We start from the raw sequence: 25,216 nt of genomic DNA, 5'->3' as shown, positions 1-25,216 counted from the left end.
CCCTGGTCTAAAGTTTTTTGGTGGGCCCCTGGTGTCCCAGTCCGACACTGTGTGGAATTCTCAGGCTGATACATTAGATAGCTTTAAAAATGGGTTGGATGGCTTTTTAGCAAGTGAGGGAATACAGGGTTATGGAAGATAACTGATAATACAAGATGATCCAGAGACTAGTATGATTGCCAGTCAGGAAGGGATTTTTTTCCCTCTGAGGCAAATTGGAGAGTCTTTAAATGTTTTTTTATAACTTTCCTCTGGATCAACTAGCAGTTAGCAGGTTATATATAGACTTAAAAGGTTGAACTTAATGGACATGTGTCTTTTTTCAAACTAACTTACTATCTATGTTATTACGTAAGATTGGACTGGATTTCACTGTTCCTATAAGCAGAAAACTGCACCGGGCCGGGGTTATACCAGTGAGCACCACAGAGCGATCTTCTTCCGTCTTCCTCCTTCTTCGTGCTGCTGCGCATGTGCAGTAGAACGAAAAGCCAAACTTTAACTAAAAAGTCAGCTATTTAGTTTAACTGCGCAGGTGTTTGCCCCGGGAAATTTGAAGAAAGAAGAAGACGGAAGTGGATTGCTCCTTGGTGCTCACTGGTATAACCCCGGGCCGGTGCAGTTTTCTGCTGATAGGAGCACCGGCCCGGGGTTTCAGGTAAGTCAATACAATCACTTGGGGCTGCCTAACATTTGTCACCCCCAAGTGCACCAAGCCTTTCCTTCTCCTTTAAATAGCTCTGAAACTTAAAAAATATATAAAGTGCTTAGAGAACCACCCTGAACAATTTTGCATTTATTTATTTACTGGTCAGGTTCGATAAATCATAAAACCACCATCCAACTGTCAGGAGTTGCATCTAAGGAATTTATCTGCATTTAAGGCAGCTATGTGTGTCCAAATTAATAACAATAGCACTAAATTGTGCCCCTGCTACCCTATGTTTATTTTCTGACCATTACCTGAAAATAAAACATATACAGTTATCTGCTGGATGTTTTTATTAAGAGAAAATACGGTATATGTGTGTGCTGCTGATGGCATTCTTTTAAACAGTGGCGTAACTACCGGGGGAGCAGGCCCTCGGAGGGGGGCGGGGGGCCCGGCTGCACGTCCTGCACCAGGGCCCGCCCCCCCACTGGTTACGTTACTGGTTTAAAATCTCTTTTCACCTGGAAGTAATTAGAGGCTATGTTATATAGAAATGAAAACCTTAAATAATTGACTTTGTCTTGTATAATTTTCCTGATCACTTAAAAGGAATGGAGGGAAATGAGTGCAAGGTGAAAATTCCATTGAGAGGAGAACATATCCAGCAAGCAACCCTAGCTACACCGGGCACTGCCAGCAGCACCAGCCTGCCTTGTGTAACTTACTTACAGCTGGGCTCAACTCAATCCAAGAAAAGGAAACAACAGGGAACTGAAAGCACAGCACCTTACCCATTCTGCTGCCCCACAGTCATTGCTTGGAATCCCCGCACTTTCCCTGCCCCATCCAATCTCGTGGGAAAAGTTTTCTCCTGCTGCCACTCACATCTGCTACTTAGTGGCTGCTGCAACTCAGATCTGCGACTTAGTGGCCGCTTCAGCTCAGACCACGCTGTCAGCACCAATAGAGCTCCCAGTTTGCCCAGCGCATAACAGGCGATACTATTGTCCACATTCTAGCACTTAGTATCGCAACTAGCCACTTCCAGTGCTCTTAATCGGCAGCCTCTTTGCCCTTAGTATTTTTATAAGCAGGGATATGAGAGGCAGGGGAAGAACTGAGAGAATGTCACCTTTCCAGCTATATTGTGCTATCCTCCATATTATTTATAGAAGCATTCCAAATGTGATGCCCAATTAGTCTCTACTAAGCGCTAGAATGTGGACAATAGTATCGCAAGTGGGTAACATTCCCATTAGAAATAGATCCTCGGAGTAGTAGCCATGTGCCTTGTGCTCTCGCTCAGTACTGCCCAGCTAGGGTTGCCACCTTTTCTGGAAAAATATACCGGCCTTCCTATATATTTATCTTTTTTCCCTATTAATAACATTGGGATTAACCATCATTTTTACCGGCCAGGCTGGTAAAATACTGGCCAGGTGGCAACCCTAGGGGCCCACATGCTTTCAGAGTGTCAGTAGAATAGCCAGGGAGGAGAAATCAATCGCCGCAGGATGGATGGTCACCCTGTTGCCTTTTCTGAAGAGGAGGGGAAGCTGAGTTTCAGGAAGTTATTTCTTAATAAAGGCTTTACGGTTTTAAAGTCTTTTAAAAATATTTTTTTTTGATGTTACTGGTCCTTTAAAGGGCAATTCACCTTCATTAGCAAAACTGTAATAACTGGGGGAAAAAAGAAATGTGTTCAAACTTTCATAACCTGGCAAATTTTGTAAAAGGAACATGGTAATTGGGGGTGTGGCCACAAAAATAGGCGTGGTCAAAAAATTACCGCACTGCAGGCAGCAACTTGTTTGTCCTTTTTATTTTCAACATTTTTGGAGGTATATATATATATATATATATATATATATATTATAACTGATTTACACTTGACAACTGACATTTTGTGGCAGACAGTTTAACACACAATTATACTACTGAAATCACTTAGGTTGTCAACTTGTCATTAACAGGGCTGGTCCTATCACATGTGGGGCCCAATTGGGACCATGTTGGCGGGGCCCCTAGACAAAGTGTTGCTGGCTACTGACACACCAAGTATTTAGGAAAATAAGGGCATACAGGCACAAAATAGAAAGGAAAGGGGCAGACAAGGTAACATAATAGGGGCACACAGGGTAAGAGAGAGAGGGAGGAAATAGGAGAGTGGACTGGGCCAATTAGTTTGGGGCTGGGCCGATTCAGCTTGGGAGCAGGCTTGGTTGGATTGGGGGCAGGCAGGGCCTATCAAGGTTGGAGGAAAGCTGGGCCTATGAGAGTTGGGGGCAGGCTAGACCTATGGATTTGGGGATGGGCTGGACTCTCAAAGTTGGGGGCAGGCCAGGCAGCATCATGTGCTGAGGGAAATATTATCTGTGCTGCCCTGTGGTGCGGGCCCCCCCAGAGGTGCGGGGCCCAATTGGCCTAAGGCCGGCCCTGGTCATTAAGGTATATTAGAAAGCTGCTCACAACACAACAATCACATATTTTTGTGGAAAAACAACATTAGCTTTTGGGTGGAGGGTCCCCTTTAAACACAGTTCCGTGGTTTCAGTCTAGAAAAAAGAATCCTATTAACCAAGGCTAGCACCTGGGCACCTACGTAAAAATAACTTCTACTGTTAATAAAGATCCGGAATTCAAAGTATCATTTGGGCTTCATGGTGTGTTGCGTGGGTTCTGGCGATGTCACGTGACCTGATATAATTCCGCTCTTTTCCGTGTCATCAAAACTCGCGATAAGAGAGCGGGGTGGCAGGTGACAGAACCCGGAAGTGTAGTTATTTGGTTCTTGCTAAGTATAGACGCTCTGAAAGCGCAATGGACGGTGAGTTGCCCAGCAGGAAAGACCGATACTCCCGACATATAAGTGTAACATAAGGCAATCCGGTAACTAATAGTCTTGTGTGAAAGGTTCCGGAACATGGCATGATTGGCTGGTCTGTAGTGTATTGCTACGGTGGCCGTGCGTGCCTAAATGTATATTATAGTATTTATTCTTTGTTAATTCTCTGTTCATTTATGTATTACTCGGCTGTTCCTGGTTTATATCATATAGTCCTGGTTTGCTAAGGGTACATAGGCCAGGCATTGCTAACCTGTGACAATTATCCTTTAATAGCCCAATTTATAGAGCTGCCACCTCTAAATAATAGGGAAACCACAAAGGTCCCGGTGTATTTCCACCTGCTCCAGCCATTCATAATGTTGCTAGGCCACTGTCAGCTTTGTGTGATGTCACTGAGAGTGTGACGTTTGCTCTTGATCTTGTGACCTGAGAATGGGGTGTGTCTGTTACATGCTTTCTAATCACTGTTAAATTAAAACATAAAGGGGTTTAATTATAATTATTATTATTAGCGAGCTGCCTGCTGTAAATAATACATATTATCCGTAAATGTTAGTTTATAACATCCTACGGTAAACAGATACAGGGGCTAAACAAAAATTCTCGTTTTTAATGCAAAGTAGCGGATGTAACAGGTTCAGATAAAGCGTAATTGCAGAAGACCTCGCTAATCTTTTAGAAGATTATTGTGTAGTTGGTATTTCCAACACTGAGTTGTACAGTTCTGTGAAAATGTGTGTTGTAAATGAATTATTGGAATATTAAATGCATATTTAAAGGGATTCTGTCATGATTTTTATGGCGTAGTGTTTATTTCTAAACTACTCTGTTTACACTGCAAATAATTCTCTCTACCATGTAAAATGTAATTCCTAACCCAACAAGTGTATTTTTTTTTTTTAGTTGTAATATTGGTGTGTAGGCAGCCATCTCAGGTTATTTTGCCTGGTCTGTGTTTTCAGAAACGCCAGTGCGCTATGGAACTGCTTTCAGGCAGGCTGTCTCCTACTCAATGTAACTGAAGGAGTTGCAGTGGGACATGGATTTTTACTATTAAGTGTTCTTATATCTACCAGGGATCTGTAATCTGGTTAACTTCCCATTGTTCTGATGGGAGGTGGAGAGAGGTGATGATATCACTCCAACTTGCAGTGCAGCAGTAAAGTGTGACTGAAGTTTACATGACTGGGGGCAACTGCAAAACTGACAATATGTCTAGTCCAAGTTAGATTTAAAAACTAAATATAAAAAAAATCAGTTTGCTGAAAAACAAATTTCAGTGCAGAGGTTTTCCCATGACAGTTATTCTTTTAATTTGCAATATGCTGCAGTAACAAAAAATAGCGATATTTTTTATATTGTATGACTTTTGAAACAATTTCAAACAACCATTTCTGCATATATGCTGGCACTCATTTTAACGAGTCAGTCCTGTCTTATCTTATTCTATGTAGTGTACAGTCTTTGGGCCACATCCCAGTCCTGTCTTATTTCAGTAGCAGCATTCCACTCCTGTCTCAGAGTGGCTGATGTGCACCCTTATGAAGAAAAGGCCACATATGTATGAATGCATAACCACAGCGCTGTACAATATATAAAAATACAGTCACAATAAATACACACTTAGTTTATATAAGGATATCAAGTGCTATGTGGTAAGAGACACGGTAGGAATGGGTCCCTGCCCCATAGAGCTTCCAGTCTAAGTGAATGGGTGGCTAACATACAAGCTTTTCATTTGTTCTTGTAATAATAATAATACATTATATCACAAATAGCAAATTTTTGTTTGCCCAGCCTTTAAGATAAGATCTTCTGCATAAATAACATATAAGTTATTTTTATATTATACCTTGGTGTTCATGGTTAAAAAAAAAAGGATGATGATGTCATCTTGCTTACCCAAAGGGAAACTTGATGACCTAAAAAAAGAAAATCGTGAATATCCATTTGTGAATAATGGCGTCCAGTAACTTTTTTTTTAATTGTGACATGTTCTTATAATATGGCATAAGGGTTAAGATTTGCCTTTTTCATCTGTATAAATAGAAACAAAAGTCAAATCAAGTGTATATTCTTTGTAGTGTTGGTATGGATACATCAACTAGTAAGATATAGTGTAAATAGTGAGCTGTTTCCCTTAAAATTGCAATCATAAAGAACACAGCATTCCATAAGTTCAGCATGTGTCTTAGAGCAACTTCTACAGGAACTTACTGAAGGTCTGAAGCAGTGTAAAAATACAGCATAGTGTAATGTAAGATACACCTTGATTTGCCATTGATTTACACAGCTCTTTACACTTTTTTTTGACAAATTCCGTTTTACACCGCCAGTATCGGACTGGCCCACCGGGATACCAGGAAAACTCCCAGTGGGCCCAGGTGTCAGTGGGCCTAAACATTTGGGCTATTTCATGGTCATTTCTTATTTCTTTATGGGAAAAAATGCTTAATAATGGGAGAATATAGTAAGTAGATATAGGACAATAAAGTGGTTGCGTGAGGAGAGGAGGAATAATAGTTTGAAAAGTGGGCCCACGGTCTAAGGTTTTCTAGTGGGCCCCTGACATCCCAGTCCGACACTCTACACCGCATAATAAATAGATATATAATAAATAGAATAAAAAACATCCCACTTGCCAGTTTATAGGACATTAGTTGAGCAATACAATACATATTCCCCTTGGGCTGTGTGTTTAGATGTGTAACGGAATGTATGATGTTATTGGGTTTTAATATATAATCTATTATGTCTAGGGTCTTTTAGCTATGCACTTACTGTTTTGTGTTACCTCTTAGGGTAAGGGCTCACACTGCTATTTCGGGAGATCAGTCGTTTAGCGACAAATTGCTTCTTCGGAGGAGGACTAATCTCGCCGAACTGCCTTCCCGACGGCTACAGTGTAAATCTCCAGCGGGATGGCACTCTGAGCACTTTGTTTCTAGAAGTTGCCTCACAAGGAAACTTCGGAAAGCCAAAGTGATCCCACTGCCACCCCGCCGGCGATATACATTCTAGCCGGCGGGAAGGCAGTTCGGGGAGATTAGTCGCCCGAAGAAGAAATGATTTGTCGCTGGGCGACTAATTTTCCAAAATAGCAGCGTGTGCCCTGGCCCTTAATAACTAGTATCATTTCAATGTTTAAAATTAAGACGTTTGAATACACATGATTTCATTCTTCAGATATTTCTTGCATTAATATTCTCTTTTTTAATTTCCAGATACACTTTTTCAATTGAAGGTGAGTAGTGAGTATTTATTTGGAGAAAAACAAATATTTTTTTATATACACAATAATATAATGCAATATTAAAAAAAATGTATCTATCGATATATAGCTATATATATATATATATATTAGAAAGGAAAACAGTTTTTCTTCAGGCCTTGTGACATTAGCCTAACACAGCACAGTAACACAGCACTTTTAGGGACAGATTTATTAAAGGTCGAATTGAAAATTCTATGGCAAAACTCTCAAATTCTAATTGTGAATTATCCAAACTCGATTCGAGTTTTAATTTCGAATTTTCGAGATTTATCAAAAGCTGGCCTTCTAAAAATGTGAATTCGACTATTCGCCTTTGGAATTTGACTAAATTTGAATTTGACTAAAACCTGCTGAGTTCAAGTCAATGGGAGAGGCCAAGGCATCAATTTTGACATGTTACAAAACAGAAAGAACAGCAGCCAGTATATGCACTACCACAATCAAAAAGTTTGCAATAAGTTATGCAAGCAAGCAAAAAATTTGTTTGTATGTGGGGGGGTTATACTCACAGTTCACCCCAGTCCACAGGTGCATATCCAAGAAATTGCAGCAATAGTTGAATCCCCCCAAAAACAGTTAAGATTATTAAAAAATACAAAAATATCTATGAGGACTTAGCAAATAAACAGCCTAACGCGTTTTGTGCCTGTTAGGGCATTTACTCATAGGCTAATGTTACTAGCCTTCCTTTTCGGAGAAAAAACTCGAATTGAGTTTAGTCATATTTGATTAGAATTCGATTCAAATTTGATTTGAGTTTTCGAGTTGGTAAACTTTTGTGCGAGTTTCACATTTTTTTTTATTAAATAACCCCCCAATCAAATTTCTAGTATATTCGAATTTAATAGAGTTAAAAAAAAAAGTTCAACCTTTAGTAAATGTGCCTCTTAATGTAATAGTACAATGGAATGAACTTTATGAAGAAATGTAGTATTCCTGAAAACCTATCAATTCTCATCTGTTTATGTCACATCATGGTCTTTTAGAGAAAACCAACTAATGTTTAGCGTTACTGTACCTGTTAATGATCCTGTTTATTGATCATAAACCTGTCTTATGCCAGTTCACTGCAAAACAGCTGGAGAAGTTGGCAAAGAAGGCAGAGAAGGATTCCAACACAGAGCAGGCCAAAGTAAAAAAGGTAACTGTAGTATTATGATTGGAAAGTTTATGTTAATATCAATCTTGATGTGCTTTTCCATTATGCATTTCAATAAGACAGTTCTAAGTACTTCTTTTCTAACTACTCTAGGCATTGCAGCAGAAAAATGTTGAAGTTGCACGAGTTTATGCAGAGAATGCCATCAGGAAAAAGAATGAAGGTCTGAACTGGCTGCGAATGGCTTCACGGGTAGATGCAGTTGCATCCAAGGTCCAGACTGCTGTAACCATGAAGGGGGTATGTGACTATTTAATCATGCAAGTAATGTTTGTATTTTAACATAGCTCCAAGGAAAGCTGCTGCAGGAAAAGATGGTCAGTTTTGGTATGTAAACCAGTATTGTGTTTCCTTTTTCTGTTTGTCATTGTTTTCAAGATAAAGCACTGTGTAAGGGCAGAGACACGCTCAGATTGGGGGAGATTAGTCGCCCAGTCGACAAATCTCCTCTTCCTCGGGGCGACTGATCTCCCCAAACTGCCTTCCCGCCGGCTAGAATGAAAATTGCCGGCAAGATGGCACTTGGACGCTTTGTTTTCCGAAGTCACCCGAAGTTTCCTCTTGACGCGACTTCTGAAAACGAAGTGGTCCGAGTGCCATCCTGCCCGGCGATTTACATTCTATCCGGCGGGAAGTCAGTTCGGCGAGATTAGTCTAATCTCCCCAAATGTGAGTGTGTGTCTCTGCCCTAAAGGCCACTTCTTGTATTTCTGGTGTCCCATCATAGAACACTGAATGAGCAACATTTCAGATTTCTCAAATTTCAGTACAGAGCTATTACAGACTTAAGGTGTGGTATCGCTTTCTATTTAAAGGGAAACTATAGTGAAAATGAAATTTTAATATAAGCTGAAAATAAGTTTCTAAATATAATCAATTAAACATTCTGTACTGTTTCTGAAATAATCAAGATTATCTTCACTATCCGTCTCTCAGCATCTGTTTCTTTTCATTCTGTCTTCATGCAGGAGTTGGGTAGATATTCATTGACAGTTAAGCTCCCCATATACGTGACGATTCTTCTTGCCAACGACCGATTTTAAGTCCGAACATTCCTTTGAAATTATTGTGCTGTTAGTGGAATTCGAACGATCGTACATCTTACGATCTTTCGGCCGACATCTGTCAGGAAATTGATCGGCCAGGTCAAAAAAACTTTGTCGGTCCCAGTGCAATCTATCTATGTTTGCAGGGCTAATCAGGCAGCTCCCCTTTGTTTTCCTGGCAAATTGGTCTTTTAGTTGATGGTCAATTCATACGATCGTTCCGAGAAAATCGTGGTCTCGCGATGAGGATCGGATCTTTTAAAAATCTCAACATCTATGGCCAGCTTTAGATCTAATATATCTTCTAGGGGTGCTCCTTTTGCCTAGAAAATGTATTAGAGCTCACTCTATTAAAATCATCAAACATCGTGTCTCTGTACGTGCAAAAGGCAGTGAATTTGTTTGTACTTGAATCAGCTATTTGAGTGAGCTATTCATCTGCTAGGAAAGGAAGCCCCCCCCCCCCCAATAAGATATATTAGATGTAACTGTCATGAATATCTGAAGAGAAACAGATGCTGAATAGTGAAATCTCAATTTTTCATCCCCTAATTTTAGGTTTTTCCTCATTTGCAAAAACTTTTTTTTTATTCTTAGCTGATTCTGAAGAGTGTCATCTGCCAGAGATAAGTTTAGACATTCTGTGTGGATCATGTATTCAGTGCCTAATAATTACACGTTTATAACAGGTGACAAAGAATATGGCTCAGGTGACCAAGGCACTGGACAAAGCTTTGAGTTCTATGGACTTGCAGAAAGTGTCTGCTGTCATGGATAAATTTGATCAGCAGGTTCAGAACTTGGATGTGCACACATCGGTAAGTGGAGGAGGACAAAGGATTTGTGTAATTCTTAGCTTTACTTTTCCTTTTAAATAGTAAATTGGGTCTTAATGTATTGTGTTAAACTGTCCATTTTGTATTTGTACACGAGCTGCCATATTGCTAACAGGGTAAGCTTGGAAACAATCTAGGAACAGCCATAGGTAGAAATAACTAGACTATTACCTTAGTTATGAGTATTATTTTTAATTTGGCCATGGCAATATGAATGAAAGCTTCTTCTCATAAATATAAATGCAAATATACTGCAAATAAACCCTCTGTGTAGACAATAAGCCATACCAGTTAATTCTTCTTTTATTGTATGAAAGACAACTATTTTATAATCTTCTTAGAATGACATTAAAGGGATAACCTTAAAATTAACATTATAGGAAAACTGTACCCCTGAACAATGTAGGTCTCTATGTAGGTCTATAAAATATGATGCCTAAAACAGCTCATATGTAAAACCCTGCTTCATGTAAACCATTTTCATAATAATATACTTTTTAGTAGTATGGGTAATCCATAAATAGAAAATTGGCATTTTAAAAATTAAGGGCCACCCCCTGGAATCCTATGATTCACGGTGCACACAAACAAACCATACATGTTAGGTCGCATGAACCAATTAACAGACAGAGTTTTATGTTTTGCTTCCACACTTCTTCCTGTTACAGTTAGAGCTGCAGTATTTCTGGTCAGGTGATCTCTGAGGCAGCGCAAGGGCCAACATTTACTTGATATAAACTATCTGTTGCTTAAGTATTAGTTTTGGGGGTATAGTTTTCATTTAAGTTTGGCAAGTTTGTTTTTGATACAGTTTTGTAAGACAGTAATTCAAAAGCCATAAAATAATTAAACAAGATGAAGGTTTTGCTTCCATAGCCCTCAGGCCTGGAATCAAATTCACTTGGTTCATAGGTTATAATTTCCAAATCAAACCAGCCAATAGTTCGGTACTTACACTGAAAGATGAACTACAGAGGCCCTGATAGAAAAGATAAGCAATGAAAATCAAAAATAATAAATAATTTATTAAATAAATTTTGCCAGGCCACTGACCCTGACAACCTGAAAGCATTTTAGCTGCAAGCTGAAGGTAGAATAAAGTGTAATTATTCCAAAAATAGTAATAGTAAAGATCAATTGGACTAAGACGTTTGTTTTCTTAAAAATGCACAGCAACCATTACTATTTCTAGAAGTGTGATTTATTAAAAAGGGTTTTTTTTAGTGCTTTTAGGGTGCAGTTCATGCCTGTTTATTGCTTAAAGCTAGTCATACATGGGCCAACATTCCCCGCTGACTCCAGACCCAGTTGGCAGCTTATTTGACCACCTTCAAAATATGAAGTCCTACCAGATAAATCTTCATGGAGATTGGCAAGATATCAGTTAAGCTTCGAAATTCCTATGAACATCAGGGCACTAATGGGACTCTGATCTGATCTATGGCCCTGATGGTGAATGATCAGTCTGATTAGTCTGATTTTCCCCGTCACCAGTGTATCTAAAGAAGGAAAAAACTGGTTTGTATATTCTAGGGATGCACCGAATCCAGGATTCGGTTCGGGATTCAGCCTTTTTCAGCAGGATTCGGCCGGATCCTTGTGCCCGGCGGAACCAAATCCAAATCCTAATTTGCATATGCAAATTAGGGACGGGGAGGGAAATCGCTTGACTTTTTGTCACAAAACAAGGAAGTAAGAAATGTTTCCCCATCCCACCCCTAATTTGCATATGCAAATCAGGATTTGGTTCGGTATTCGCCCGCATCTTTCACAAAGGATTCAGGGGTTCGGCCGAATCCAAAAAAGTGGATTCGGTGCATCCCTAGTATATTCCCAAACAAGTGACCAATCTGTGTATATTGATAACATATTATACACAGTAGATCAGGTGAGACAGTAGATGAAATCTAGCAGAATTATCAGTAGATCTGGTAACAAATGTGCTGCATTTGTACATGTACACAATAGAATTCAAATCTAAAGATCAAATAGATTTTTTGTTCTTTATTAGAACGTTTTGTTCTTTATTAGAACTTTTTGTTCTTATTACAACTTTGTTCTTGCTAGAATTTTAGGGAACATAAACCCACTGATAACGTTTATAAATATGTGTATATATTTTTAAAATGCACTGTTGTGGTTTATTGTAATTTTTTAACTAGTAATTTTCTGGCACAGCAACTGTCTTGGGGCTGTTATGCTGACTTTAATGGGAGAAGCTATCTGCATATCAGCTGAATATCATCATTGTGTTCATTTTTTTTTTTGTTTTGCTATTGAAAAAAAATAACAAGTTACCTGCACCCAGCACAGTTTTTTTAAATTCCCATCCTTATCCCACAATTATCAGTAAAGGACATTAATATCCTGAACTGGATATTTAGATTAATTTTCTCCATCTAGTCATCTTCATTTTTACATGCTTCTTGACAATCGAGAATAAGCCATGGGGTCTGCTGTGTTCATATGTTGCTTCCATAGTTAATGGGTTTGTCTTTGTTATAGGTGATGGAGGACTCCATGAGTTCTGCAATGACACTAACCACCCCTCAAGAACAGGTAGACAACCTCATTGTACAGATTGCAGAGGAGAATGGGCTGGAGGTGATGGATCAGCTAAATCAGCTGCCCCAAGGAGCTTCATCAGTGGGCGAAAGCTCTACCCGCACACAGGAGGATCAATTGTCCCGCAGGTAAGGATTCAATCTTGTTTTAGTTTCTACTTGATTGTCCAGCTTTCAGTGATTCATGTCAGGATAACCCTGACCTGTTCCTGTTTTTATAAAGAACAGAGCAACTCTATAAAAAAATAAAATGTGATTATGACCGGGTTAGAAGGAAATTACATTTTTGCACAGCAATTAGCAATTTTAGGAAATTACCACAGATGGAAATAATTTAACACTAGTACACAGAGGAGTGCAATATAAGAACACCAGTAGTGTAGTACTGCAATTGTGATTTTGTGTGCGTAATAAAGTTGTGGCAAAGCAAGAGATGTGGTTTCATGAATTCTGATTTGCTCTTTCAGGTTGGCTTCTCTAAGGAACTGAAGTCTCATGGAATGTTTATCTTTCCTGTCTGGAAGTCAGGTGTTTTGGTTACACTGGGGTCACCATATAACACTGAGGCCATTGCCAACCACAATAAGAGGATAAGGATGCAGGGAACCCAGCTTTTACTGCTGCTATCCAGTTTCGTTGAGTTTAAGGGTGACCTATACTGTAATCGATTAAGTCCTAATGGACTCAAGTCTGGGGATTAACATTTTATATGTGTGGTTAATTCATCTTTTGTTGCACTTTCTGCCATTAAAGCAGAACTATCTCATGCTCTACCTGTACGGCCTTAACTAATGTCAAGGCCTTGATCTATATAATCATTAATATGGAACATATAAGCCAATCCTATGAAATAGTCACAACTGTTTTTCAGAGCAGTTTTTTTTTTCGAGAACAGCGACCACACATGAAATTCTTTCCCTAATTCTATAGATTTACTTTGTCAAATAGTTATTTTCTTCCTTAGTCAATGCTATAAGAACTCACATCCTCCATGTTCTCCAAAATTCAGCTCTTTCTGACTAAAATTGCTCTGTTTTAAAGCACCTGATTTTGTTTTTTACTTGCTGCTTTCCTCTATTATTTGGTGTTTAATGTTTCTCGGACTGCTTGGTGAGAGTGTTGTATTGACCCCCTGCTTTACTGAGTGGCACTCTCATTCTGCAGTGCACTGAAAACTCTGTTTTCTTTTTTGTTTTGTTTAGTTTTTGTGTCCCAGCCAAACTGAAAGGCAGAAAACATTAAAAATGGCTGCAAAACATTTATCCGTTCAATACCACGTGTATCTACAGTATATGCTACAGTTTCTTAAACTGCTTGATTGGCAACCCATCATTGTAGCACTTAAGTGTCCAGGACACTACTTCCAGAACACTAAGGTTTATTTGGCCCCTTAGTTGCCGTAAATATCACTGTGCCTCTTTACCTGAGAAGTGCCAGAGGGCAGTGCCAAGCATGATCCGATATATATCTTTATTGCTGTTAAAAAATAATCTGGGAGTTGTACAGCTATAAGCTTACAGCAAGCTACAGGAACCTTTTTTTTTTGTGGTTAGAAGATGTTCAGTTGGTCCCCCCTCTAATAATCTTTCTGCAACAGAAATATTCATGTAACATGAAAATGTTTCTTTCAATTTGCCTTTTTTATAGTCTTATTTGGGGTAACTTATCTGTAAAGAATAAAATGTTTTATTTACACTTCAAAATACATTTTGTTCAATGCTCAATAAATATTGTACCTTTAAAGTGTGTTCTGTTTTCAAATCTTTTCTGATTGGGGTTCAGGTTACTTTGGAAATATCTCAAGAAAAACCTTAAAAGAGGACATTCTATTTAACATCAATGCAAAATAAGCATGCATTAAATCCAGGGTGATTATTAGGCCAAATCCCAGAGATTTTTTTTTCAGGATTGGAATTTGTAAACAGAATCCAATACCAAGATCTGGACAACTCAGATTACAATATACAGCAGGGAAAAGTACTGAACACATCAACATTTTTCTCAGTCAATCTATTTCTAATGAGGCTACTGACATGAAATTTACACCAGATGTGTATAACAACTCAAGTAATCCACACATACAAATAACTCAAAACAAACAAGTCCATACATTGTCTAATAAAGTGGAATGACACAACAAAAGTGAATTAAGCTCAAAATCCTTATAATAGCTTTTATTTTCATACACGCAAATGCATTGGAAACACTGCACAGTCTATTCCAAATCAAAACATGAAGAAAATGTTTCAAAAGTGTGTTGTTCCTTAACAGAAAGTGAAGAAAAGGGAATATTAGCCTGTTCCAAAAATAGCAGTGTCTGCATTCATCTTTAAAAACTGTATAAACTGAAAAATGTTTCAAGATTTTGCTTTTATTGAATCTCTGAACTAATATTTAGTTGTATAAGCAGTCAGGGCTGGTCCTATCAAATATGGGGCCCAATTGGGACCATTTTGGCAGGGCCCCCAGACGAAGTGTTGCAGACTACTGATACACCAAGTATATAAGAAAATAGGGGCATACAGGACCAAGATAGAATTGAAATAGGGGCACACAGGGGAAGAGAGAGAGAGGGAGGAAACAGGGGCACATAGTGCAGAAAAGATTGAAAGCAAATAGAGCCCATAGGAACAGCAAAAATGGAGCACATAGGGGCACACAGGGTAAGAGTGAGAAAGCGAGAGTAAATAGGAGCATACAGGGTAAGGGAGAAAGAGAAATGAAGAAATAGGGGCACACAGGGTGAGAGAGAGAGAGAGAGAATGGAATAAATAGGGGCACACAGGGCAAGAGTGAGAGAGAGAGAAAGGGGCATAACAGAGAGAGAGGAAGGAAATAGCAGAGTGGACTGGACCAATCAGGATTGGGGCAAGTTGGACCGATACTTGTTGGGAGCGGGCTCAGTCAGGTTGGGAGGGGGCTCAGTCAGGTTGGGATGTGCTCGGATTATCAGAATAGGGGATGGACTGGACCTGTGTAGTTGGGGGCAGGCTGGACCTACGAAGTTGGGGGGTTCTAGGCAGTGTTATGTTCTGGGGTAATTCTTGTCTGTGCTCACCCCTGGTGCCGGGCCCCCAGAGGATTGGGGCCCAACTGGTCCAATAGGCCTAAGGCCGGCCCTGCACACACAGACCTTATGTGGGGACCCTACTGTATATTACACATCCCCCCACACACACATGAGCCCTTCCGTGACGTCACCAGGACAAGTAATGAGCCATCATCCCCAGTTTCAAAGGCACAGATGGTATGACTGAGAGGGGGCACGTTTAGGGAAGCCTGTACCAGTAGTCACATCATAAAGACTAAAACCCTCACCTTATCCATGAGTTTCCAACATTTCTCCACCGTCTTCCGGCCCAGGCCCCCCCCCTGCGCAGTCGAATGGTTGTGGTGAGGCTGGAAGGCATCTTTCACCAGCCCGATCAACCCGCCGCCCTTCCACAGGTTGGTCGCCATGGTGACAGGTGACAGGCGTGGAGCAGCAGGCTGAACTTCCCGGGGGCCCCCGGACACAGCCCTCCCTGTGTGCGCCGGGCTGGGAGGGGGAGATGATTCTCCTGGGGCCGAGTGCCGCCGTCACTTTCGCCTATTCTCAGACGAGAACGCGCACAAAACTGAGTAGGAATGATTAGCATGAATCCACTCAGACTCGCCCAAACATAGTACAGTAAATGACGCAAGCGCACTCAGCAAGAGGTGGGGCCTGCTACGGTCATAACATCGCTGGCGACTGGCGTGGGCTAAATGGGACCAAAGCGTCACATGATCCGTAGAGTGGATCAGGAGTGGGACGTTCTGATTTCGCTCCAATTTCTTACTTCCATCAACTTCTGCTGTTGAGCTCCTATGAGCGAGCGCCGTCTCATGATGCGGTGGAACTAGTCACATCAGTCTTAATACGGTGAATTGAGTCACTGGTGTGGCGGAACGTTTGGGAGTCATTTAGTGTAAGCGATGTCCTGTTCTGTCCCACTTAGTCACTCACACAGGAAGTACAAAGCCAAATTCTGTCAAATAGGAGACAAATGTCCGCTTACTTGAGAGTGACACCATTCTCAGCTACAGATACACTGAATGAACATTTCTAAGCCTCATAAGGCCCTGTATGTTTTTTTCTAAGGACTGAATAGTAATTGCTGGTATAGGGTAGCCAGGTTTGGCAACAGAATATCCTCTATTACGTGTGTGTGTGTGTGTGTGTGTGTGTGTGTGTGGAAATATTATGCAACAAACAATGTGTTTTTCTCTCAGTCCTCATTAAAGGAAGCACTGCACGCAAACACTGCAGCATTCGCAGCATTAAACATTTGCAGCATTAAAACCCGAACAACCAGGCTGCGCGAAAGCTTTTTTCTCGTCAACTCACTGCCTGCGCTCCCACTACATTCCAGATACACCTGAACTGGGAACTGAACTTTGTGAACTGTTCATTTATTTGCACAATTCTAAAGGTTTACACATGTATATATCCAATTTCTGCCAATATATTGCACATTTCAAATGTTTAAATATTTATTGTGTATTCTATGTGCTTTTTTGTGATATATACTAGCTGGAGCCACGTCGTCTCGTCTCACTGTGAATCCGTGTACTGCTGAGATTACAATAAAGTTTACTTTGACTTTGACTGTCCTTGTCAGATTTAATTAGAAGGTGGATGCCTTCCTCAGCACCTGCTACAGTATTGTACATACAAAATATCTGCAGTTTCCAGAAACTGCTTCTGATGTAGGAGCCGTGTTATCTCATGGAGAGGACAGGGGCGTATTTATATTAATACACCCGAGGGCCTGTGCCTAAGGCGGCAGGTTTTGGGGGGCGGCCCTCGGGTGCCTATAAATTTAGTTTTTCAAATTAAAAAAGGTTAGGGTGCATGGCGTAGGGGGAATGTTTAGGCCCTTGCTGGGTCTGATGCACCCTACTAAAGCATATTTGTTGGGTGCAGCTCTAGTCTCAGTCTCTATAGACAAGTGACAATAGGCTGTGGCAATAGGCTGCAAGCTTCAAGGGATACTATGCCTTTCTATGTCTATTTAAGCCTCTGCCTGGATGCTAGGGAGGTAGAACATTTGAAACAAGAAAATGATTCCAATTCAAACATAAAGAGCTGCAAAAGAGTAATGTGAAAAAACATATTCCCAACAGAATAATACTGTCTGCCTCAGTGATCCCATAACCTCTCTAGCCACTGCTAAACTACAATTCCCAGCATTCAAAGCCAGAACCAGTAGCAGAGTTGTAGCTGGTGGGCTAAGAGAGGAGATCTCAGCAGGACCTTCCTTCCTTCCTTGGGCATGGGAGAGTCCAGTCAGCTACCAGTGAGTTCTGATGGTGGCCCTGGTTCTATGACTGCTTATGTTAGATGTCTGTTTGTTGTATTTTTATAAATGCACATGTGTGTGGCTGATGTGATTGGCTGCCAATTACTGGTATATCATGCCTTACTTGAGGATGACATCACTCCCAGCTCAGCACTGATTGGCTGAAAGCTGCCAGGGAAGGTGACTTAACTGCTCAGGCACAAGCGACCAGTATTTCATTTCTGGATTCAGAGGTAAGTGGAACAGACTTTATGGGGGGGGGGACTAAAGTCAATGATACAAAGGGATAGTTTGGGCAGTGTGGCTTCCATGATTTATAGTAGTGCGGGGACTAGAGCCAGGCCCGGACTGGCAATCTGTGGGATCTGGCAAATGCCAAAGGGGCTGCTGTAAGATGCCATAGACAGTCACTATTTATTGGACTGCTGGGGGGCTGTGAGGGCCTATGTGTGTCTCAAATGCCAGGGCCATTTTTAAATACTAGTCCAGACTTTAGTCTAGAGCCAAAGCTCCCAAAATTGCCCTACTATTGCCTGCTATTATAATTGTCTGGGAAGGTGCTTGTCATGAAATTGTCCATTGGAGATGTTAGTTTGTCTTTCCAGTTCCACCTTTTCCAATTTCATTGGAAAAAGGGGGGGCATTTTTGGTTATAAGCCATCAGGGGGTACAAAGGGGTACAACTACAAGGAAGGGGACAATCAATGATGGGGCCTTGAAAATGCCCCTTCCCAAACTACTAAAACTTGTGGGTGCCAAAGTACCCAAAATCTGCCTGTGTGCCATTGCTAAGGGTAGTGAGACAACATGAGAACTTGCTGTCCCACCGACTCTAAACCTGTGCTTATCTAGCTGTGCCTTAACTACAATTCCCAGCACCCCCTGTGGCTGACTTGTAGTTACAGAATATATTATGTTTGGTATTTCTTGTTTACTTGTTACAGCTTTTGAAGTGTTAGACCATTTACTCTGCTGCTCTTTAGCTGTAACTGTCAACTGCCATTTTTCCAACTGCCATTGGCCAACTGTCCCACTCATCACTCATCCTAGTGTCCTCAGCATTAGAGTAGATGATGGGTAAGGGAGGACCTGAGAAGAAAGACAAGTAGCACAAGTCTAGAATTAGGGTGCCTTGTGTTATGGGTGCAGGGGCAATGATCAGAGCTTGACTGGTTATGAAAAGCTCCAGTGGGCCCATTACTCACCTGGGCCTCTGATGGGAACCAGTGTCTTCTGCACCTATTACACCCTGCCAGTAAATTACAGCTTTACAGTAATGGCACAGAGGGGGATTTGGGATGTTTTGATCCCATGTGATTTCCAGTTCAGTGTATGGCCAACCAAATGCTCACTCCCAAATGATCACTCCCGTTCATTTCTAAATCCAATTTAATTGAGCCCTGGTGAAAGCAATTGGCAAAGAAATGAATGAGGATGATTCCAAGTGTTTATTTAACTATTAGTTTGTGCATTGTGTCACCAGGACCCAACCTTGATTAGCAGGGGTGTCTAGGGCCCTTGATTGCACCAATCAATTCTGTCTCTCCCAATCAGCTCCTTTATTCTATTAAAGTTGCTGCTGATTGGTGTTACTGGTTATTTATAAGGCACAACCATATTCAGTAGCGCATAGTGATGGGCGAATTTTTTCGCCAGGCGAATTCGCGTCAAAAACAGGCGCCGGCGTCAAAAACGGGCGCCATTTCGCAAATTTTTTGCCGTTTCGCGAATTTCCTGCGAAATTCGCTAATTTTTCGGCGAAGCGAAACGGCGCAAATTCGCCCATCACTAGTAGCGCAGTATTGAGCTATTAAGGGAAATCCAGTATATACAGATATATATGGCAGAGAGGGTTCAGTTCACAATCTCTTCTCTCTCTTTTTCTTCCCATAAAGTGAAATACGAGCGATTCCTAGTGATTCCCAGTGATTCCTAGTGATTCCCAGTGATTCTCAGCGATCCTCAGCGATTCCCAGGAGCAGAAGGAGATAAAGAAGAAACACAAAAGTCTTTTTAAAGACTATCAACGTTCATCAGGAGCAGCAGAACAACTTGCCCAACTCATTGTGGGTTATTTGGAGGAAGGTAAGGATCCTGCATTTTTCCACTCAGGGCCGCCATCAGGGGGGGGACAAGTGTCCCAGGCATGAAGGGGGGCCCAGCAGTGCTGAACTTTTGAAAGAGCCGGGCCCTCTTGAGAGCGCCCGAGCCATGCGGCCATTTTTCAAGTTCCGAACAGCCGAAATGTGGAAGTGCCGAAAAGCCGAGCAGCCGAAGGACCCGAAGTCACGAAAACAGCCAAAGCGGCGAAAAGACCGAAGTCACGAAAAGAGGCAAAGTTGAAGTCCTGAAGCCATGAGTTCAATTTTACTCAACACCAATTTTTTTAAATCCCCTGGCCACCAATGTATTATTACAATATTCTATAGGCCCCTGCCACCAATGTTTTTTTTTAAAATATTTTTTGGGGCCCCAATTTTTTTAACTTGTAAGGGGGGCCCTGTCACCAATGCTTTTTAAAAAAAACTTTTATGGGGGGGCCCTGGCGCCAATATTTTTTTTTAACTTATAATAGCGTTTTATAACTTGGGTGTTGCGGGGTGGTTACTTTTTTAGCGCTGATTTTTAGCACTATTTTCTGTAACTTATAATTGCGGTATATAACGTGTGTGGGGGGGTTACTTTTTTAGCGCTGATATCTGTGTGGTCTTTTAACTGTGATGTGGAGTGGGTTGTATCTGGGGTGGGGCTCGGGCGCAAGTGTGGGCAGGGGCCAGGGGGCAACGGAAATTTTGTTGTATGGGGCCCCGTGATTTCTAATGGCGGCCCTGTTCCCACCTGTAATATGTATTACACAGTAGACGAGGCTGAAAAAAGACACACGTCCATCAAGGTCTACCTTTTTGTGTAACTGCTGATCCAGAGGAAAGTAGGGCCCTGACAGAAATAATGGGCTGATTTGTGGACCAAATAAAATGGGATGGTATTGTCTTTAAATGGGGACATGGGGAGCTGGTGGGGAGGGGCTTTCTATATACATAAGTAAGCATTTGTTTCTAATTGGAACCATATTAAAACCATAGTTTCTGAATGAAAAGGGTTCTTATTAAATAAGGTGTAAATATGCTGCTGTTTTTACCTCTTTATTGTGTTTATTTGGGGGTCTTACATCTTTACGTTAACTCTAACCTTCCCAAATCTCTATTTTATATTACAGGAACATCAAAGATGGGCATGAGTGCAAGTAGCCGGCTTTACTACCAGTGGCGCTTTGAAAAGGTAAAGGTGCTCACAGCTAATTTCCTCATTTTATTTTCTGACTGCTGAGAAAGGTATCCAAGGGTTTAAAGGAGGGGCTAACCCAATGCTAAACATGTCATATCTTCTGTGTAAATACAACTAGGGATGCACCGAATCCACTTTTTTGGATTCGGCCGAACCCCCGAATCCTTCACGAAGGATTCGGCCGAATACCGAACCGAATCCGAACCCTAATTTGCATATGCAAATTAGGGGTGGGAAGGAGAAAACATTTTTTACTTCCTTGTTTTCTGACAAAAAGTCACGCAATTTCCCTCCCTGCCCCTAATTTGCATATGCAAATTAGGATTCGGATTCGGTTCGGCCTGGCAGAAGGATTCGGCCGAATCCGAATCCTGCTGAAAAAGGCCGAATCCTGGCCGAATCCCGAACTGAATCCTGGATTCGGTGCATCCCTAAATACAACAAAACAGAAATTTGACAGGGTTTAGCATAGTGTGTGCCCTGACCTCAATGTTTTCTTGCTTCTTACATTTTTCTAGCCCTCACCGTGGATCTCGCCTGATCTGGGCATCTTTGAGATCAGGGATTTTGAGGATCCACTCGCGGGCCCTTATCTCGAGTGCATCAGGGACAAGATCACCTTTGACATCAGGTTTGCACTCTACGATCTGTGGATGGCCAAAGACTGCGTGAAGATAACAAAATGGTGGAAATTACACCTTAAGAACGAGTTCTGGCAGGACTACAGATACATCAAGGCCCACCTGAAACACCTCTACAAAGACCTAGAGAAGATCAACAAGGCCATACTGATTAAGAACAATGAGAGATATTCAGGTGCAGTATATAATCCATCCTTTTCTTTCCCACACTTGGTCAATCATTTCATTTTGCTTAATCACCTGATTTGTGCTTAATGTGATCCTAAATATTACAGGTGTGGGATCCGTTATCCGGAAACCCATTATCCAAGAAGCTCCGAATTACAGAAAGTCCATCTCCCATAGACTTCATTTTATTGAACTAATCCAATTTTTTTTTAAATGATTTCCTTTTTCTCTGTAATAATAAAACAGTTTCATGTACTTGATTCAAACTAAGATATAGTTATTGGAAGCAAATTCACCCTATTGGGTTTATTTAATGTTTACATGATTTTCTAGTAGACTTGAGATATGAAGATCCAAATTACAGAAAGATCCGTTATCCAGAAAACCCCAGGTGCCAAGCATTCTGGATAAGGATTTTACAGGAATATCACTTACTAAGGTAAAAGAATGTGTAGTCTGAGTTATCTTTTTTGGTTTTACAGGTGGTCCTCGGAACAACTCTGCAAATTATACCAGCACCACCAGCAGTTTCCTCGGTACCAAATACAGATGTACCTCAGTCTAGGCACCACATCCTCAGGAAACAGCAGAAACTATGGGACATCTCAATTCCAACTATAAACACAGGTGACTGTTGACCTTGACCCTGGTGCGTGCAGTAGTCGGTTTCTTCCTTGTTGTGTACCTCCACCAAGGTACAGTTCAATCTGGAACAATCTAATAGCGTAAACAAGGAAAAACCTGGGAGGCAGGAGGTATCTGCTCAAGTGATTTTATTGGTATTTAACACTACATGTTTCGAGCCTCCTGGCTTGACAAAGAGCCAGGAGGCTCGAAACATGTAGTGTTAAATACCAATAAAATCACTTGAGCAGATACATTCTGCCTCCCAGGTTTTTCCTTGTTTACGCTATTAGATTGTTCCACGTCTCAATTCCACCAGTGATGCCCCCCTTTCATCCACTGCACTTTCACCAGCGGTGCTTTCAGCCACTATAGTTCCACCAGTGGTTCCTCCCCTTTATCCAAAATATGGTGTTATACACAACAACTCCTTTAAGCCACTTGGTAGACCCTGCATTCCTTTTTATTCCATCCCTCCAATGGAATGGAAAGAAATGCAGCATTCATCGTGAGGCTTAAATGTGCCCTTGTTTATGCTGCCATATTCCCTTCTCTTTCTCATCCTTTCATTGCAGTCCCTTATCTTACCATATTCCCCCCCCCGCTTCCCTTGATTCAATTTGGCGCATTGATCGTGGGAGCAAATCTGATCGCCTTTAAGGGGTCAGGAAGGAATTTTTCCCTCTAGTGAAGGAAATTTGCTTCTCAGAGGTTTTTTGCCTTCCTTGCGATCAAAAAGCGCAGTTTATCTAATTATTAATAAAGCTGTGAATTACACAGATTAACCACAAAGTCATTGTGTCTATCTTTATTGTGGGTATTGGGCTAGGGATTTGTCAGGGATAACATATAGAGGGGGAGGGAGAGAAGTTAGGATAAGGCTCTTATAGAGCAGGAAATGGTCACATTGGTTATGTTTCTCTTTGGTTCCTAACAATGAAATGGAAACAACATAAAACTACTGTGTCAGTCCTACTATCCTCCTTAGGACTTTTAGGAACCTATGTAATACTGAGAGCCAATACACATCCTTCCCAAATCTCACCCTAACTGGCCTTCGGACAACTTCTCCCTTTGGGCCTTTGGAATAGGGTCGGCTCCATAGTTTAGAAGGGCCCTGATGGTCTGTGTTGGTTTAAGGAAGCCATGGAAATTGAATATTTAGAGAGAAAACCAGTTACATGCAGATCTGCAACCAAGGTCTGTTTTAGAATCATCATCTCATGCTCTTTTACCTTAGTTGTCTAAAATTACCTGGAATTATGGAGGAATCTACTTATTTAACCTTTTCAATAGATGATAAAGACAAATTATACTGGGTTGCAGCTGGATTAGGTGGGATATTTATATAGACTTGACACTGCCCAGCCTTTATCACACCCATTTATTAGTGTAAGAAGGTATAATCTATAGAGGTTTCATAAAACAAATGTTGAGAATCAGACTCCTGGAATGAACACAGGGTTGAACATATCTAGCTGTACTGTATGGAGGAAGGTTATACAAGCTAAAATTGCATTACACAATTCCCTCTGTAAAAAGCTGATAATGCAACAGGGTAATACTGAGACTGTCGGTGGTTTAATGACAGCAAGACCAGCAGTTTATAAATACAGTATGAATGAGGGTATTATAGATAAAGGGATCATGCAGGCAATTGGTTAGCGGAAGTGATGTCATGCGCACAGTGTAAGGGGCGTGTTTAGGTCAGGTGACTAGGGGGGCATCGGACTTAAATACAGCCCTAGGAGAGAAACAAATTATCTGAAATTAAATGTATTTAATATATTTAGTATCTTAAAATTTAGTATCTTAAAATATTCAATATCATGAAATCTTTACAAGTAGTAAAGGGAACCAACAGCACTGCTTGTGGTATTTATTTCAGAACATGGAATAGTACATTAGCTCTGATCTCTGTTTGCAAGTGATATCTATTGTTAATGTGGCTACACTTTCGAACAAGTTAAGCCTATTGTGTGTATGTCAGAGCACGGGAATGAGATACCTGTACTTGGATTCTTTCAGGCACATCTAGATAAGTACACCAAAAGGGATTCTATACACTTACATATTACAGCAGAGTTCTGGTAAGCCCAGAGGAATGCCCAAGATGATATGGTATTTCTCTTCACCAAAATTCACCATTTCAGGGGCCCCTAACTACTCAAAAGTGCTGCACATTATACTTCATGTTTGTAACTCAACACAATACCTTTAAAAAAAAAAAGAAGAAATATACTAATTTTTGAGATACTATCTAGGCCGTTTTTATTGTGCAGCATAGTGGGATGTCTAAGCAGTTACTGAATGAAGCAACATTGCAGTGAGTTGGGACAAAGTGTATCATTTAAGTTATATAAATACTTGAAGTCATATGGTGTCTGAGCAGCACATAACATTTTCACAGGCAACACAAAGACAAAGGAGGTATGATAATAAAAATGTTTTCACCAGGAGTCAGTGTCGACTGGCCCACCGTGATACCAGGAGAACTCCCGGTGGGCCCAGGTGTCAGCGAGCCCTCATGCTGCCAAACATTTGGCATATTTCATGGTCATTCTTTATTTCTATGAGAACAAAAAGACTAAATAGATGGAATAATAGATGATAGTAGTATATTATGTAAAGAAAAGAGACGAGGTGAATAGCGGTTGAGCGAGGAGAGGAAGAATAATAGTACTGAGAGTGGGCCCCTGGTCTAAGATTTTTGGGTTGGCCCGTTATCCCAGTCTGACACTGATGATCGTGTGGCGGGGTAAGTACCTTCTCCCTTAGGGTCCCGGGCTGTGCCA

General features: G+C 41.0%; 1 protein-coding gene across 1 annotated transcript; it reads left to right on the top strand.

Annotated features, from left to right (window-relative positions):
* The first annotated feature begins 3,330 nt into the window (after positions 1 to 3,330).
* Positions 3,331 to 14,122, top strand: chmp1a.S (charged multivesicular body protein 1A S homeolog). The gene is given in 7 exon segments (NM_001091237.1): positions 3,331 to 3,479; positions 6,725 to 6,744; positions 7,838 to 7,915; positions 8,027 to 8,173; positions 9,669 to 9,797; positions 12,321 to 12,508; positions 12,847 to 14,122. Coding segments are annotated over 7 exon segments (591 nt in total). The 5' UTR covers positions 3,331 to 3,472; the 3' UTR covers positions 12,869 to 14,122.
* Positions 14,123 to 25,216: the final 11,094 nt, after the last annotated feature.

The sequence above is a fragment of the Xenopus laevis genome, chromosome 4S, assembly GCF_017654675.1.
Source record: "Xenopus laevis strain J_2021 chromosome 4S, Xenopus_laevis_v10.1, whole genome shotgun sequence".
In the NCBI taxonomy this organism is placed as follows: domain Eukaryota; kingdom Metazoa; phylum Chordata; class Amphibia; order Anura; family Pipidae; genus Xenopus; species Xenopus laevis.
The sequence above is the reverse complement of the archived record's forward strand: the minus strand, read 5'-3'. Positions and strand labels throughout refer to the sequence as shown.